Here is a 16,889-nt window from a genome sequence, read left to right as displayed (position 1 = left end):
AGCTGGCTTCAGCTCTCTGAACTCTTCTTTTGGGATTTATTCACCCTGGTTCATCCACGTGCAATTTAGAGTGCGGCTTAATCAGCTTAATCTATATAACTGAAAATGTGGTAAACTGTGAAGGATAATTAGGTAAAGTGAATAAGGGGGGGGAACTTCTTAAACGGGGTTTACTCCTACGGTGCTTGTAATTTGGAGCAAGGGCTCACCACTCCAGTGGCACTCTGGTCTTGCTGGTTACAGGGCTGGGGGACAGAGCAGCAGAGCACCGTAACGGGCTCTCAACAGCACCTCTGACAGCAAACAGGTTTCAGTTAGACCGAGTGATGCTGGATTTACAGTAAACTCTCCGAGCTGCTCTGCACAGGTCAGGATACCTTCACACAACGTCTCTGCAGTCGCTCAAAGAGCGACTTCCAGGAGCGCTTGCCCAGACCTAAACTAGAAACCACTTGCTATAAACCCAAACTGCAGAACCGATCACTGAAATGACGCGGAAGGGAGCCCTCAAAGGACACAAATACCTTCCTGTCGCAGCAAAAACTCTTCCAACTCGCTGCAGCAGAGTGTCAGCTGTTCAGTACAGCCTGTAATCATTTGTTGCTGTCTCCTCTACTAGGAAGAAGAAAAACAAGGCAGTGGTGACAGTAATCTGAATTTCGGATCAGGTTAAATTTTAGACTGAGTAACTCTGCAGTGCTGAATAAAATTGGCCATTCCTGAAAACCATAGAGTAATAGAGGAGTTACTGTCACCCCTACAAAAGGGTCTGTGGATGCTGAAAGGGGGAGCTCAGATGGACTCCACTGCAGTTAGCCTGTGGCAAGCTGCTCCCTTTCCTTACTGCATTTGTGCTCCACTGCCTTTCCAGAGTGTCTGATATTTGACTCTGCTGTAGCTCTCCTCTGACACCTTAATAATACCCAGTTGCTGCTCACCCTGTGATCAGGAGTAATAGTACCCCAGAGAGTGGAACGGCACTTCTGGCCACGTAATTTGGTTTTTACATCGAGCATGGTGTTGAGTTGTCAGCACCGAAAGCCCTTCTCAACGCTCGGAGGTCGCGATGCCCACATTGAGCAGAGGCAGCTGCGGAGTTTCCTCTGAGCCACCCGCGTTTCCCCTTTCTGGCATCCGGAGGCTGTGGTGCTGCTCGTGGTACCGGGATGCTGAGCGGGATGCTGTGGCAGGCTGGGCGACCGGCCGGGTGCTGGAGGAGACCGAGCACAGCAGCCTCGACTTTTCCTACTCCAAGCTCAACCACAGCAGCCTCGCCCTTACTCCACGCTCTAGGAAGTAATAGTTTGCAGACGTAGAGTTGCCCAAGGCAGCTCCACCCCACACAAGCTGGAGTTGGTGACTGCTGCTGGGACCCGCTGGTGGCTGGGTTTGGGTTTGGGCTTGGGCTTGGGCAGGGATGACGAGGCTTTGCTCTGGAAGGGTGGAGAGAGGGGGGAACCAGAGGACCTCCGCCTGGAGAGACACTGACGAGACGCAAGGCCTATGGCTTTTTATGTTTTGCTTTGTTAGCATAAAGTTCCACTTTCAACCTGTGGTTGTCATCTGGCTTTTGAGGTTTGCCAGTGGGTATTACAAAAACAGCCTGGCAAAAGTTGCTTGTTTTGCCAAATAAAAGGAAAATGGATTTTTTTTTAGACCTGTTACTTGATCTGGGGTGTTCTGAGTCGATTTAGAAATTACTTAGGGATTTATTTAGGGATTATTAATGCCTACAGATCTTCTAAAAAGAGGCAGAGGATATGAATACTCCCTTGCTATACACTACGTGCTTGCTGTTCCAGTTGAGATACTGAAGTAAAGAAGGGACCGTGTTAGAGCATCACCCAGCCATCCCCAAGTATCAGTCACTGGAAAACTAGTGGAAACAGTTTTCTGGTTTTAGCACGCTGGCATTTTTATATGACCAATGAGATTATTTCTGCAAAGCAAATACATTTCCCTGCAAACTCCCCTATGCCATTTGGAATTATGTTAGCTGATTTGGTTTTGGAAATGAGTTAGAGGAGAGGATGAAGGAAATCCTTGAGGCTGAAGAACAGATTTGAGTGTCATGACATCCGTTTGTCATTTCCAGTTCAGCCCTATGCTTCCTCTGCGACTTACATGACTTAACTGCTTTGTGTCTCCTCCTTATCTGTGAAATGTGGATATTATGAAGGTGAACTCACTTATCTTGGGAAGGCATGTTGTTGAGAGGGAAAGCATTATGCTTGTTGATTATGATAAGCAGGCTTTCAAGGATCAGGTTAAACAAAGCAAACCTGCATTAAAAATGCCTTAGAAATGTATGGCTAAATTTTGATTGGGGTTGTATCTATATAGCCTGATCTTTTAATGCGGTTTTATAGGTGTATTTGTTAGTTAGAACCCCACAATTGCTTTGGTGTCAACAAATTCCAAGAGTAGAATTATATAAATTTTTCCCAATTTCTAAAACTTCCAAAATGAGTGTTTTACCACAGTAGTTTGTGTTGCTAATGAGGATTGATTTTACAATATTACAAGGCATAGTTATATAATTTTACTTCATTACAATGCGTAGTATTTCCTGCACCCGTTCTAGGAGTTCGTACTAGTGTAGTGCAGTGGTATTCCTTTAGGGGGTCCTCCTTGGAAGCAGTGCTCTGCAAATTTTTAAACTGTGGGTCCAAATTTTTAAACTGGGTGGGGGGGGAGAGACCAGGCAGATTATCCTGCTATGTTTATAACTTCCAAGCAACTAAAACTTATGTTAAATTTTGAATATGGTTGTATTACGTTGATTTCTTCTGCTTTGCTCGTTTGTATAGGTGTAAATGCATATGTTCTTAAACTTTTTTGCAGTTGTTTCACAGCTTTTATTCTCCTGTCTTGCAGACCAGTCTTGCTTGAATAGCACTGTGTATTCTAGGGATAGATAATCAGTGCATTTATTTGGGGTCTTCTCAAAGGCTAATTAAAAAGAAAAGATGCTAGGGGCAGAGGAGGCAGGGGCATGTAAAGGAAAAGAATATAGTACAATTTGCATTTAATTAGAAAGGAACAGATGGAAATTTTCTTCCTGTAAGTGAATTGGACTGGTTTAATAATTCTGGTTGGTTAGTGACAGAAGATGCAAACACTGATTGCATGAGTGCTTTCTTCTGCAGTACAAACAATCGTTTCCATGGTAACTATTGCTGTGATAGTATCACTGTTGGAAATTGTCAGCCAGTTGGATCAACAGGGAATCACTGGGCTCTCATAATGGTTTGGGATCTTTTTATAAAGTCTGGAAAGGAAGCAATAAATATATTTTCTCTGGGAGGCTGTATCGTATCCAGAGTCTTGTAATCTCTGTGTCTGTCACAACAGTTTGCAAATAAAAATGTTGATCATGTCCATGAAACATAAAACAAGCTTTTGACCTCTGTTAGTAGTGATGATAAATGAACTTCAACTAATGCTCCCCCACTGCTATTTAGCAACAGGAAAAAGTGCAAAGGTTGCCTTTTATCATGTACCTGGGTGGAGACATGTTGTGCAGAATTTACTCTGTTAAGTGAAGGTGATAAAATAATTTGTGGCCACTAAGTCATGATCACTTGGTCCTTTATGTTTTTGGTGGCTTATATGAACTGAAAAATCAATTCTAATATTACTACTGAGTTTCTAGCATTTGGCAGTTACTGTGTTATACAGAAATATCAGCTATTCAATAGTCACCAATTACAATACTGGCATACAGCTGTCATTGTAAGCATAAGAAGTTTGTACATTTTTATATAGACCCCTAAATGTACACAGAAATCTGTACTCATGATCAAAATACAGAGATACCTACATGACATAGCACAAATACTGTGAGGCTTTTAAGCCTTCTCATTTACAGAAGAACATGACTGATTATCCATTCACAAGTTTTCACTGAGAATATGTAGTAATTGTGTTCTGAAACTTCTCAGCCTACTCAGGTTTTCCTTGTAACTTATTCTCAGCCAGAATTACTGTGTTTCATTTATCATACCTTTTTATAAATTGCATTTGGAAATTAATATGCATTTATTGTAAAGACATTATTAGATTTTGATTATCTCCTTCCTCGGGATTAGAAAAAGGCGGCTGTAGTTAGCAAGGCTGCATTTCAGTCAGGCAGCTCAAAAATACAGAGGTACCAAAACAAGAAGCATTGCAACTTACTGTGGAGCTAAGGAAAAGAAAAAAGGCAGAAGGGGGCCAGGATGCTCTTTCCCCTGGAGACCAAGCAGGACTGGGGGTCCTTGTCCAAGAGGCACCTACCTGTGAATTCCCAGCAGATTGCCAGGTAGAGAAAACACTTTCAGGAGATTTAAGTGTCCCTTATACTGCCATGCTTCTCTATATGGATACATTATGCAGCATTAATTGTATCAGTACATTTAGAACGTAAAAATAAAATTTAAAAAATCCAGGGGGTTGAAATGCAGATTAGTGGGCAGGGAGCCTCAGCAATGTACACAGGCATCAACAGGTTTGTAGAGTGGTGATTTTATTTTCATTAGGGAGTTTATTGGCATAAATACATTAACAAAAAATCACCCAGGGATTTTTTTTTCCTTGCCATCATGGTGGCAGCAGTGTGTCAGCCCTCACAAGTGTACCAGCAGCAGCAAGCTGACCAGCAGCGGGCTGTGTTGGGTCAGACTTACAGTTTGGGCTTTTTCTGCAGTGGAGAGTGTGGTCAGGTATAGTGTTATTCACGGTTGGCGTAACTGTGCCAGCAAAAGTCCTGCCATGCAATTTCAGGTACTGGCAATTTTTTGCCATTTCACTGATAGAAGTTGCATCCATATAAGCAACACTTTACCAGTACTGTACAGATCAGATCTCATGCTCCTTGGGCAGTGCTCCCTCTGAAGACAATTTTGGGTGCTGAATTTATCAAATACACACTGTAGTCTGAGTAATAGTTGCAGAACCTGGCTCTCATCTGGCTCTGAAGTCTTAGCTAAGATTTCAGTGGTTAAAACACCTGATGCTTACATTGGTATTAATGAGTAACAGGGAATGCCAATAGCAGTCATGTGCCATTAAATGCAACAGGGTTGTACAAGTGCCAGGTGGAGTTGAGTGAGATCATGATAAAGTCCTTGAAGCTGCTGTGCCTGGGTTGGGAAATCAGCCTGAGCCCAGGCAAAGGAGGGATTCGGTCCGGCTGGGCTCAGACTCGGGGTGTAGTTGTCTACCTGGGAGCAGCCTGGGAAGGTTCCTGCTGGAGCGGGATCGGTGTGGTCAGGGGGCCCTGGGGAGCACACCCTGCCCAGCACACCCGAAAGTGGCACCTAGAGCCGAGCCGAGTCACCTAAGAATAGCTGTCAAGTGCAATGAGGGGCAGGTAACCACGACAGCTGTGCGCAGCTGGAAGGCACCTTGTGGGGAAGCTGCACCTTGCTGGGGCAGGAGATGGGGACCAGGCAGGCTTCCCCACAGCGCTGGGGCACACGGTTGTAGAGCCATCCTCCTCCACCTGCAGTCGGGTTTGGCACCTGATTCCTGCCTGTAGTGCTGCCCGGCTGATGCGCTCCGTGGGCTTGCTGGCACTCTTGTTTGGGGGCTCAACTGGATTGCCTGAACGTCAGCACCCAGCGCTGCTGGAGGTGCCCTGACTGGTTCCCCCCCATCTCCAGGGGCTGCTTCTGGATGGCCCGGGCCTCCCGTAGGTCCTGTGTCGTACCTGCAAGAGGCATGGTATGCACAGATATTTTACATCCCTTAGGACGTTTGAAATGGCCCCGGGTGCCTGTGTTGGGGCAACAAAATTTCGCCACAGATTTCTACAGGCTACGATGACAGCTTTAACATCTAGCTAACATACAGACCCCTCCGTTGCAGACATCAAAATTTAGATGTGGGAATCTGGAGCTGAATCCCATCCTAAGAGTGACATATTACATGGGAACAATAGCAAATAAAAGTGTAGCCTGGATCGAAGTAAATGTTCACTTTAAGTGGTTGTATTTGTAGATATACTGCTGTCAGGAAAAAGGAAAACAATTGAAATACAACAATTTAATTAATGTGCTGTCATAGGAATTTAGGTGTCCAGGTAAAATTAATTCATTTGCATCAGTATAAATAGGTAGAGCTGTTTATGTTTGCATTCTCAGAAGAAACCTAACTGAGGATGCAGCCTAAGAGACAAGATGAATAATCTTGATTGCTAGCATTGGTGATCCTGTGCTGTTGCTAGACTAGCAGATGTGAATTTCAGAATATCCAATGTGGATTCAGCTTAGACCTTTAATTCTCAGAAATCTTGAAATTCCTTGAAATTTTTGACGAACACTTAGAATGTATCAGTCAGTGTGTGACATTTTGGTTTTCATCCTATATGAAGTGCCCTGTATATCTCTACTCATGTCTGTAGATGTTACCAACCTGATTTCACTTACAAAGGATTAATCAAGAGAGGGTCATCTGAGGTCAGTGGTGCTGCACCAGTATAAAGCCAGTGACAGGTGGAACAAAATTGTTTCCTTAGAATTTTTTCACTGGTGTCAAGAATCACACACTTAAGTGACTGCAATATTGGAGCCTATGAGTTGTGTGCTGGATATTTTGTTCCTCCTAGTAAGTGGTCACTTGATCAGGTCCTGCTTGAGTAGGTCACTTAGAGGAATGTGAGGTTATCAGTCTGGTTTCCTCTGATTTTTGCCATGAGGGGATTACATTTTCTGTTTTATTAGTATTCTTCAATGCAGTTTATAGATCTAAGCCTAAAAATACACACCCTTCAGCATTGTTTATTGCACAGCAGAGATTAATCTGGCTGTCATTTGGATCACCGCTGTAGGTGGAGTGCTGCAGAAGGATAGCAGTCCTCTCTTTGCAAATATTATTGCCCAAGATAAGGGTATAAAAAGCAGATTAGAAGATGACATGTGACGTGTCCTTCCCTCAGTCTAAAAGTACAGGATCATGGGATGAACTTCACCTGACTGGTTACATAGAGAGTGTGCTCACATATGTAGCTCTTATGGACAAGACTTTGCAAAACAAAAACATAAAATGACTCTCATGAGCTCCTTTCTCAGTCACTGCATATGTGGAGACCCTTTACCTGTGTCTGATTCTGAGGTAAGAACCTTATTTAACCTGTGATTTTGCTGCTCTGACCTTAGAGGGGCTGTGTTTAAGAGACAGCTTTGCTGAAGCTGTGTCAGTGCACCAGCCAGGGAGTCGCTCTCTACTGAATTGCTTATACTATTAAAACTGGTCCTGAGCTAAAATCTGCGGAGAAGCTGAAGCATGCTTGAGTGACAGGTGTGACACCATAGAAATCAGAATTTATGCAAGTGCTCTATTTAGAATAAATTTCATGCTGTAAGTGAAATAATTGAATGTAGAGCGATGGATGACATTGATCATTTTTCATACCTTAATTGCAGTAATCATGTTAAAATGCTGACTGTTTAATAACTCTGCCTACTAGCTAAAGTGCTTTCATATAGTGAAATTTGTCTTAAGCTGTCTTTCAAACAAAAAGCGAAATCCGCCCGCTGTATCAGGTGGCCTTCTAAAAAAGGCTCATCAGAGTTCTTCTGGCCTGGTTGAAAATGGTAGGTGGAGAAGAAGGTGACGGAAGATAAGTCCTCTTTCACAGGCATCATTGTAAAAGGCTGATTCTGGGCTGCATGTTTGCTTTGAATATGCGGTACCTGAAATGCCTTCACCTGATCTGAAACAGATGAACAAAATGTAGCCAGGCAGACAAAATGATGCCTCTCTTTTTTGGAATACTTATTAGCTTTGAACATCCTCAGAAATGCACTTGGGTAGTCTGAAGATACCCTAATAAAGAAGTAGGCTGATTTTTTTACAAAAAAAAGGCAGAATTAGCTCATAATTTGTATGAGAACTTGGGGCAGGGTTCACTTGCTCAGCAGTGGTTTGGAGTTTGTCATTCATTCCATCAGGCATTCATGCCAGCTGCCACCCAGCCCAGAAATACCCATCTTCCTTTCTCAGTTTCTTTTCTGTTCTTATAGAGGAGCCAGGAAAAGCCAAGGAAATGATGAGAATTTGGAAATTTGAGGGAAATGTGAATATAAATTTTTAGGTGCAGTATTTTTTCTCAAAAACTGTAGGGATTTTGCTAGAAAAGTTTACAGCAGTATTACTCCAAATGCACTGAAATCCTTAAAAATTATCTCTCTAACAAGTATTTCAGTTATTTTATTTCCAAACTTGCAGTACCAGTGCAATTATGATACCTATAGGCATTAACCTCCCTGAGCCAGATGTGCTGTTAAATGGGAACAACATGCTCATTTTCTAAGCTTCCTCTCTAAAAACATCAGTTTTTCCTGTATTTGCATTACAATGTATCTCTGGCCCTAGCCTGTATGACTATAACCTGGGTGAGCATGTAGAAAATTAGCTTCTCCCTTCCAAACTGGATGAGCTCGCTTACCCAATTCACACATGGCTGCACAATCTCTAGATCTGACCCAAGCGAGAGCGCGGGAGTGAGCGGTAGGAGGGAGTGCGGCTGCCTGGTTTGGGATCGGCTTACTGGGATCAGCAAGCAGTCACACTGCTTGCTTTTTCATTACTGGGTAAAGGTCAAGCAGGGGAATATCATAGAATCATAGAATGGTTTGGGTTGGAAGGGACCTTAAAGACCATCTAGTTCCAACCCCCCGCCATGGGCAGGGACACCTTCCACTAGACCAGGTTGCTCAAAGCCCCATCCAACCTGGCCTTGAACACTGCCAGGGATGGGGCATCCACAACCTCTCTGGGCAACCTGTTCCAGCGTCCCACCACCCTTCTCATAAAGAATTTCTTCTTGTATCTAATCTAAATCTACCCTCTTTCAGTTTAAAATCGTTGCCCCTTGTCCTGTCACTCCAGGCCTTGGTAAAAAGTCCAGAAACACAGTGTGCTGGTTCAATGGTTTTTACTGGTGTTATATGTAACATGCTACTTGTGCACAGGAACAAGTCCTGTGAGTGGCAGGGCTGTCTTTCCCAAGACATCATTCAGTGAATTCAGTGTTTATGATAGGGCCTGTCTGTGTGCTGAGGTAATAGGTGAGTTTTTAGTGTTATTAGTCATGTTTGCCTAAGAGGTGCTGATGGTTGGGTGTTAACCTTACTCAGCACCAGCACCACAATGTCTTTCCTTTGCAAGGTTACTGTCTTCCTGAATTGTCAGTTGCGTTTGTTGTATTTATGGTAAGTCTTTCTTTTTAGCAATGTTAAGTTGATCTGCCATATGAAAAACTCACAAATGATTAACTGTCAGAAAATTTTGTGGCTTATTTGACTTGTTCACATTTAAAAAGGTTGTTTCCGATGATCACTGGAAGAGGTCCCCATCCCAGGATGAAGAAAAGGCAGACACACAAAAGGTCACACCCAGGAGATGGGGCTCTGGAAAAAGATCTCGCCCCAGACCTCTCTCAGACTATGGCCAAATGTCGATCAGAAGTTTTTCTATACCAGAAGATGCAGTTGCGGTGGAGTCTCAGAAGACAGACTGCACGGATGGAGAAAATCAGCCAGGACTGGCTTCCGTCGGGTCTGTGGTCCAAAGCAATACAGTGGGCTACCACAGAGGGCGAAAAAGAAGACCCATCTCCGTAATAGGTGGGGTCAATTTCTATGGAAGTGGTCCGGCAGAAGAGATGGAAGTTCTGCTGACACAAGTAAGATAAGAGATGTGCTCTCTGCAAACTGCAAAAGACCCTTTCACTTCCTTGTCTCTATCTTCAGCCTAGAAAATAGAATGGATGCTTCCTTCTCTTCCTTCCCTTTTGTCAAGCTGACATCGTATACTTACAATTCTGCTTTCCTGGTCACTAATTACTTTGTCTTCTTGTTAAGAAACAAAACAGCATGGAATAAAACTGATACTGACTTTGGGATGATCTTTTCCATATTGTAAATTAACCTTCTTTCTTTCTTGGAATGGTCGTTATGTCTCATATTGGTATATAAGAGCTCATTTGTGTGTAATACAGCTGTGTGTTTAGTCTCCTTACAGGGTGTAGGGCCTGAGGAACAGAGGAGTACAAACAAATATGATAATAACACAATATTTATTGATCATTTCAAATTCTCCAAAACCAGGTCTGTTCAAAACCTGTGCCATTAGCTGTGGTGTTCAAAATCTTGGTATTGGCATATCAAGGATACTTTAATAAAGACATTGCTTAAGAAAATTGGTAATAAATTGAGAAATTAATGAAACAAAGAATCTAAGAAAACTGATAATATGAGTAAAATGTCTGTTTATGTACTACTAAATTGACCTGATGGAACGAACATAGGAAGCCCGTAAGAAAATATCATGTGGTTGAGTTAGCACTTGAGCAGTACCTATATACTTATTTGCCATCTCTGTCAGCTTAGGTAAGAGAGTGAGAAATAAAAAACTTCTGAAAGATAAAAATAGCTCCTTTTTCCCTGGAGGTAGTCCTGAATGGGTACAACGTGTAGAGGAACTTACTGTTGTGTTGGTAGTGGTGGCCCTGTCTTGCAGCTGCTTGCAGAGGTTCAGGCTCATGGGCTTTTGTAACACTGCACTGATCAGGTGCTTTCCACTTTCCAGAAAAGCTGGAGGACTCTTACCTGCAGCAATTCTCAAGCTGATAAAGCAACAGAAAAAAGGAATAGTACTTACATCCTCAGAAAATGTGATTCTAGTGGTTATTAATGGAATTTGAATCCTCTTAATCTTTCTCGTGCCACTCGATCCTCCTGCTGGGAAGTTTAGTGGTACTCCTCTGACTGAAATCAAATGCTAAAACAATGGCAGGATTTTCAGTCTCCTGTAGAAAGCAATTTTTAACATGAACATTGTTATTGTATATTGCACATTTTTTTCTTTATAAATCCCTGATGAAAAAATGCATCTTCAAGCAAAACTCCAACTGAAGCCAATGAATCTTTTACCCAGGCAAAGGCCATAGTTTCAAACCCTATATAATTGGGGTATTTTAAAATTAATTTTATCATTACTTAGCTTGGAGGAAAAAAAAGAAGAAAATTATTGTTATAAATTCTAGGCCATCTTATTCAAGAATACTAGATGGATTTCAAGGGACAGTAAGTATTGGCACCCCAAATGATCCTTGCTGTACCATGGAAGTGATGTAACACTCCAAGCCCTTCATTTACTGATGAAAACAAATTGATCTCTCTTCAAACCTTGCTCACATCAGTTTGTTAATGAAGGAACATGCATCAAGGCAGCTATTTGAGTTGACTCTTTCCATGCTCGATGCTGCTGCGAGGGCTGGCTGGGGTTAAACGGGCACATTGCTGGATCACTGTGGTGAAGACCAAAAGTAGGGACCGCTCCCAATGGGGCACATTTTTTACCCAAATGATGGCCTTCCCAGGCCTGCCACTGAGTAACAGCACATCCTTGTCTGTCCAGGGAAGGGATCTGGACTGAAGCCTTACAAGAAAATTTTAGTTGCCCAGAAATAAATAGCTTTGTTGCTTAATCAGCCAGTTATTTGCATATAGTAATTCCCATCACTTCTACTAGCTGTTTGATGCAATATATCGGACTTACTCTTTGTGGTGTTATTCAGTGATAGGATCCTGGTATATTGCTAAAGCACTGAGGAAATGAGGCTTAAAAATGAGGTTGTAGTTAAATCATATTCAATACACATTGAGGTTTTTTGGCAGTCATATTAGAAAGTAAATTTGTAGCTGGAATGTAAAAAAGGGCTAATGAAGCAGGAATACATGTGCTAGAAGTATTTTATGTGGGGCTTTCAAAGACTGATCTTCCCATTGGTGATTTTTCTTCGTAAAAGCTTTGAAAACCCACAGGAATATTTGAAAAGTATAACGCTAACTCCTCCTTTGTTGTGTTTTGTTTTGGTCTGACAGCTTAGGTGTGAGAAAACATTTTCAAACAATACTAAATCATTGGGTTCAGAACAGGGTCTAGTCAAGAGCTAGTTCATTAAAAAACCATCCCTGATGTTTCAGATTACTTGACGGAAGGGCCTATGAACAGTAACAACTGAAAGATAAGAGAAGATCTAAAGACGAGTTTCTCTGAAGTTCATGTGCTGAGGTCTGGCTGTTTTATGTTGAACGTTTATGCAAGGTCATTCAGCCTGGCTAATGTGGAGTTGTTCAGGGACGACTTAAAATTAGACTCAATTTGCAAATAAAACGGGTAGGTTCTCTAATCATAATTAGGCAAATGAGTGATTTAATTAAAGAAAATGGCTTCTAGATAAAGTTATGAGTAAACTTAATGTTACCTCTTTTTAATGAGACTCCTAGGAACTTCAGAGCAGAGGATCATTTAGACAATTATTTTTGTCTTGTAAAATATGTTTATTTTACTTAAAAGCAATACACTTATTTGAAGAAAGCAAGCGTCCCAGGAAATGAACACAACTTCCAACCATAGCATTTCTGGTCATTCTTTCACCTTGGGTTTCCCTTCAGATGTGTGTTTACAACGCCAGCCGGCATTGCGCGGGCTGTTCTCAAAGCAGTTAGATCCCAGACTGTTTGGGCACGGAGTATTACAACTTGAAAATTATAGAGCATGTCTGATCATAACAGAAGGCTAAGGAGTTTTTAATGTAACAGAGAACTGTAAAGTAATAAAATATTTTCAGTGGTGCTGGTGGATATGGCATGCAGTGTTTAAGCAATGTGACTTCAAAGTAGGGGATTTTACTGCCCCTGTAATTAGCTGGACTATCTGAAGAAACCTTACTTCATACCTGAGTTTTACTGAGTTGGACTTGCTGGTAGCTTTACTAATACTGGATTTTCCTGTTTTCTCTGTAGCCTGTAACACGGCCACCCGTTCCAGCACACCAGGTACCCCCTTACAAAGCCGTTTCAGCCAGGTTCCGGCCGCTCACCTTTTCACAAAGTACCCCCATCGGCCTGGACCGGGTTGGACGAAGGCGGCAGATGAGAACATCTAACGGTAAGATTGGCGAGTCTTTTTAACTTTCTAGATCTCAGCTTCGTACCCCAGCTTAGTCAGGAGCTAGATTATAGTGTGGATCACAAAAGGGTGCAAACTAACTCAGTAGTGACAAAGTAATACCAAGCTAAGTTGCTTTGTTTTGTGAGTGTCTCATTAGTAGCTGCTGTGTTCGTGTAAATCTTGTTTTTCACATCTACTGTTTGACATTTATATGGTTTATTCTTCTGTACCACTTACACTCCTGTATTTTCCACTGTCTATTCACATACTTGCCTGAAGATAGTAATAGAATATGAAGGAAGTAAGGTCCAATATGCCTGAGTTCATACCCGAACCATAGCCACATCACACGTGTATTTTCAATTTTCTGTTTGCCGTGCATTCAGCTTAACTACCTAGATAGGCAAGCCCTAAATAATTAAGCAGCTTGTTTCAGAGAACTGTATGCGGTTGCAGTTGCTTACTCAGTGGTTAGTGTAGCCCAGCCAGGGATCTGGTACATGATGGACAGGTTCTTGGAAAAGGTTGCCTTTTTGGAAGCATTACCCTTTATCAGACTCTCTGATGTGCCCTGTGTATTTTTGCTGTACTTGTTTACTATTAGCATGCATTGCTATCTTAAGTTAATAGAAAGTCATATCTAGCATTAGTGGAACATTTCTTGGCAGGTGGAACCAAAAGAACCTGGTTTAATACCGTTTGTGTTCTTTCAGACAGCTGTTGGCATAATCTGAACAGTTATTCATGTTTCACTGGCAAGGGTCAGAAATAAAAGCAAAATTTTCACTTTATATCCCTCACTGTTAATAGTGAACAAAACACTAGTGGGAACCTTCATTCTGCCTCTCTGTGGAGAGAATAAGTAAAGGTGTCTGGATCAGGGCTTGCCATGACTGAAGTAGGAAACTTAACAAATAGCATTTTCAGCGTTTCTTTATTAAAATGATACGTATGTTTAGTAGTCAGTACTTGGCTTTTATGGCTCTAAGCTAAGTTTTAGCTGCAATGATGTCCAAATTCTGCTCAAAAAATCCTCCAAGTACACATCAATTTATATAAGAATATGTTAAAACTGCATTTTCCAGTCTTCAATAGAGCATGATAGTTTTCTTCAGAAAGTGCTCTCCAAGGAACAGACTTGCGAATTTCTAAAACTATAGCAATGAAATACATTATATATATTATATTCGTATTTTCCTTTTAATTTATATTGTAGTAAAATATTGGGAAATACTTTAAAGCCCATGTCTGGATTGTGTCCTTGCTGTCTCAGTACACTTAATAATCCAGATTAGACATCGAGGTAAATTAGACATCTAATGCTGTGAACCTTGCTGAGATTACATGGTATCTCAGTGCCTGATTCCAGAAGGACCACTCACAGAATAACAGGTTTGCCATGAGCTAGTTTTCAAAAAAAGAGACTCTTAAGTATCATAAAGTAGGAATTCTTTTTCTGTTTTTAGTTATCCTTTCCGTTTTGTGTTTGGAAACCATATGAAATAATATTAGTTACCTAGGCAACTGCCTGAGAGTAGTATCTTTCCAGGTATTTAGCTTTTGAATAACTGGTCTCCTAAACATAAGCATCAGGATGACAAATACACAAAGCAAGATTTCTGCCACTTCTCAAGACAGTGAAGCCAAAGCAATACTGATTATGCTAGATGTGACTTTTATGACTCATTACAATAAACATAGAAGCTGAGCAGGAAAAACTTCTGAAATCAAAGCCCTGAAGGCAAGTAAGGAATATCACGGACTTCGCAGTTTGAGAGCAGTTGCAAAGATCTATTAAGTAGCTGCAGCAGAAAATAAAAAAATGACTCGTGTCACACATTCTGCTCTTTTTCCTTTTTCACTTAAATTCACAACGCATTTCCTTGTCTTTGAACATGTGAGAGTTTTTTGTTTGCTCATGTACAGTGAAATTTGATAGCACAAAAGCCCTTTATTATAGAAAGAAATTCTAAACCCAAGCACTGAAAACCAGTGGCATCTTATTTTAGTTACTTGCTAAAGCCTAATACATTGCATATCTACTTTTATAACAATGAGAGAGAGAATTGGAGATGTAAATTTTTAGAAAAAGAGTTGTCACAAGACAGTAAATCATCAGACTGTAGAAGACAGTATAACAAGCAGCCAACACGTAAGTGAAACTTCCCTTGAGACTTACATTGCTACTCTTGTGCTTAAAGGATTACAAGTTTTAAATTATATTAAAGATGTTACCTATTTATCACAGTACAGCAATTTTTATAAGTATCTTAAAAAACTAACCCATCTTTCTTGCATATTGTGGTGTGGGATTTGAATTTGGCTGAATTAATTGGTGAACTCCTTTGGATAAGCTGAGCTCTGAGTAGGTGGGGTGGGATTCAACTCAAGTTTAAGTCACCTAAATTTAGTCTAAATGTAGGTACCTACATAAGAGTTAAACATTAGAACACCAGTTACAGGCAGTGGAGGACTAGGGCTTGATTCAATTACCCACCCCAGGGTCCAGTGCTGGGGGGGGTACCCGAGCACCTACCTGCAGCTGGCAGATATGACAGAGGACCTATGGAAGACCTATTCCTTTCTTCAGTGGCAGCTGGAGGCCAGCAGGATATCCAAAATACTTAAAATGGCATGAAGTATGTACGTTTAAACAGCTGATCTGAGGCCTTAGCCATCGCAGTCAATGAAGGTTAGAGCAGGAGCTGCCTTTGGATGAGGTGGATTGCTCTCTCAGCTGTTTTAATTGTGACCAATACCTGCTGATTTAGATGGTTTGTTCAAATGTGGATTCCAGCATTTAGATTAATAAATTTAAATGTCTTTAATTCACATAGTAACCTGTCCTGGACATTTGCCTACTATGTTAAACTACTGTCAAGCTTTTCCCAGTTCATCAAGGTTGGGTAACCGAGTAGGTTTCAGCCTGTGTGCAGGGAGCTGAAGTGCAAACAAACTGGCTGTTGGGAGAGGAGATTTTCAGGTTCTCCATCCCTATCACCAATGAAATACTCAAACCCCACCCCCAGAGCAAACAGAAGTTAGTAATCACTCCCCGAGAGAAAACAGTTCTCTGCTTGCTACCATCTCCTTGCTACCCTCTCTTTGCTCCCCCACCCCACAAGAGTGAGGATGTAAGTAGGATAATATGCAGGAAACACAAATTCCCAGGTTACTAGACTGAGTGCTGTATTTGTCACGGACAGGACCTGAAGGGGCATCATGAAATCCACTACCGCAGGCTAAGCAGTCCCAGTGTTGCTGGGTGCAGAAAAGCCTCTGAACTAGGCTAGGATGGATGATGGCTGTGGGATAATTTGAAGGATGGCACTCGTACCTGATTGGAAAAGATAAAAACTATACTGGTGGGTAATGGGATTTAGTCGCGTAGATAGCTGGGCTAGATGATGCAAACAGGACCTAGCAGCGTGTCGGGAGCAGCTGGTGCATCAGGTGAAACACCTAGGCAGTCCTCGGGACTGCGGAGGGGAGGCGATAGCTGTGGGGCAGGTGGGTGCCAGGGAGAGTGTGGTGGGCAGGAGGCAAGCGCTGGAGGCAAAACTGAAGCTGTCAGGTAGAAGCTAAAAGACCAGGAGCCCAATGGTAAAATGTCCAAAGTGCTGCCAATGCCACGCTCAGTGTCAGACAGAGAGGCCTTTTTACTCCCAAGCACCTTCATCCAGAAAGTTGTATTAAAAAGAGGGAGATTTAGGGCAAAGCTGGCAAGGTGTAATAATACACAGTGTAGGACAGCACATCCTTTACAGGTGATGTCAGTGGTCACTGCATCCTCAAATGGAGGATGGAGAAGAAGCTGGCAAAACTCAGGCAAGAAATAGTCAGGAACAGTTGGACAAATGTTGTTTAAAGAGGATTTAGAAAAACAGGCAACCCTGCCAGTAATAGTGAACGTTTAAAAAGTAAGATGGAGAAGTAAACATATT

At 41.8% G+C, this 16,889-nt stretch overlaps 1 protein-coding gene across 5 annotated transcripts in view; it reads left to right on the top strand.

The window, feature by feature from the left end:
* The window catches only part of SPATA13 (spermatogenesis associated 13), a 165,030-nt gene that overhangs the window by 122,691 nt on the left and 25,450 nt on the right, over window positions 1-16,889 (top strand). For 4 of the 5 annotated variants that reach the window (XM_052812619.1, XM_052812621.1, XM_052812620.1 and 1 more), the window contains exons 3-4: window positions 9,308-9,670; window positions 12,798-12,942. In XM_052812619.1, coding sequence (XP_052668579.1) covers window positions 9,308-9,670; window positions 12,798-12,942 — 508 coding nt within the window. The remainder of the gene's footprint in view (window positions 1-9,307; window positions 9,671-12,797; window positions 12,943-16,889) is intronic. The other variant, XM_052812622.1, reaches the window with a different exon arrangement.

The sequence above is a fragment of the Harpia harpyja genome, chromosome 17 (genome assembly GCF_026419915.1).
Source record: "Harpia harpyja isolate bHarHar1 chromosome 17, bHarHar1 primary haplotype, whole genome shotgun sequence".
Classification (NCBI taxonomy): domain Eukaryota; kingdom Metazoa; phylum Chordata; class Aves; order Accipitriformes; family Accipitridae; genus Harpia; species Harpia harpyja.
This window is presented reverse-complemented; position numbering and strand designations above follow the sequence as displayed.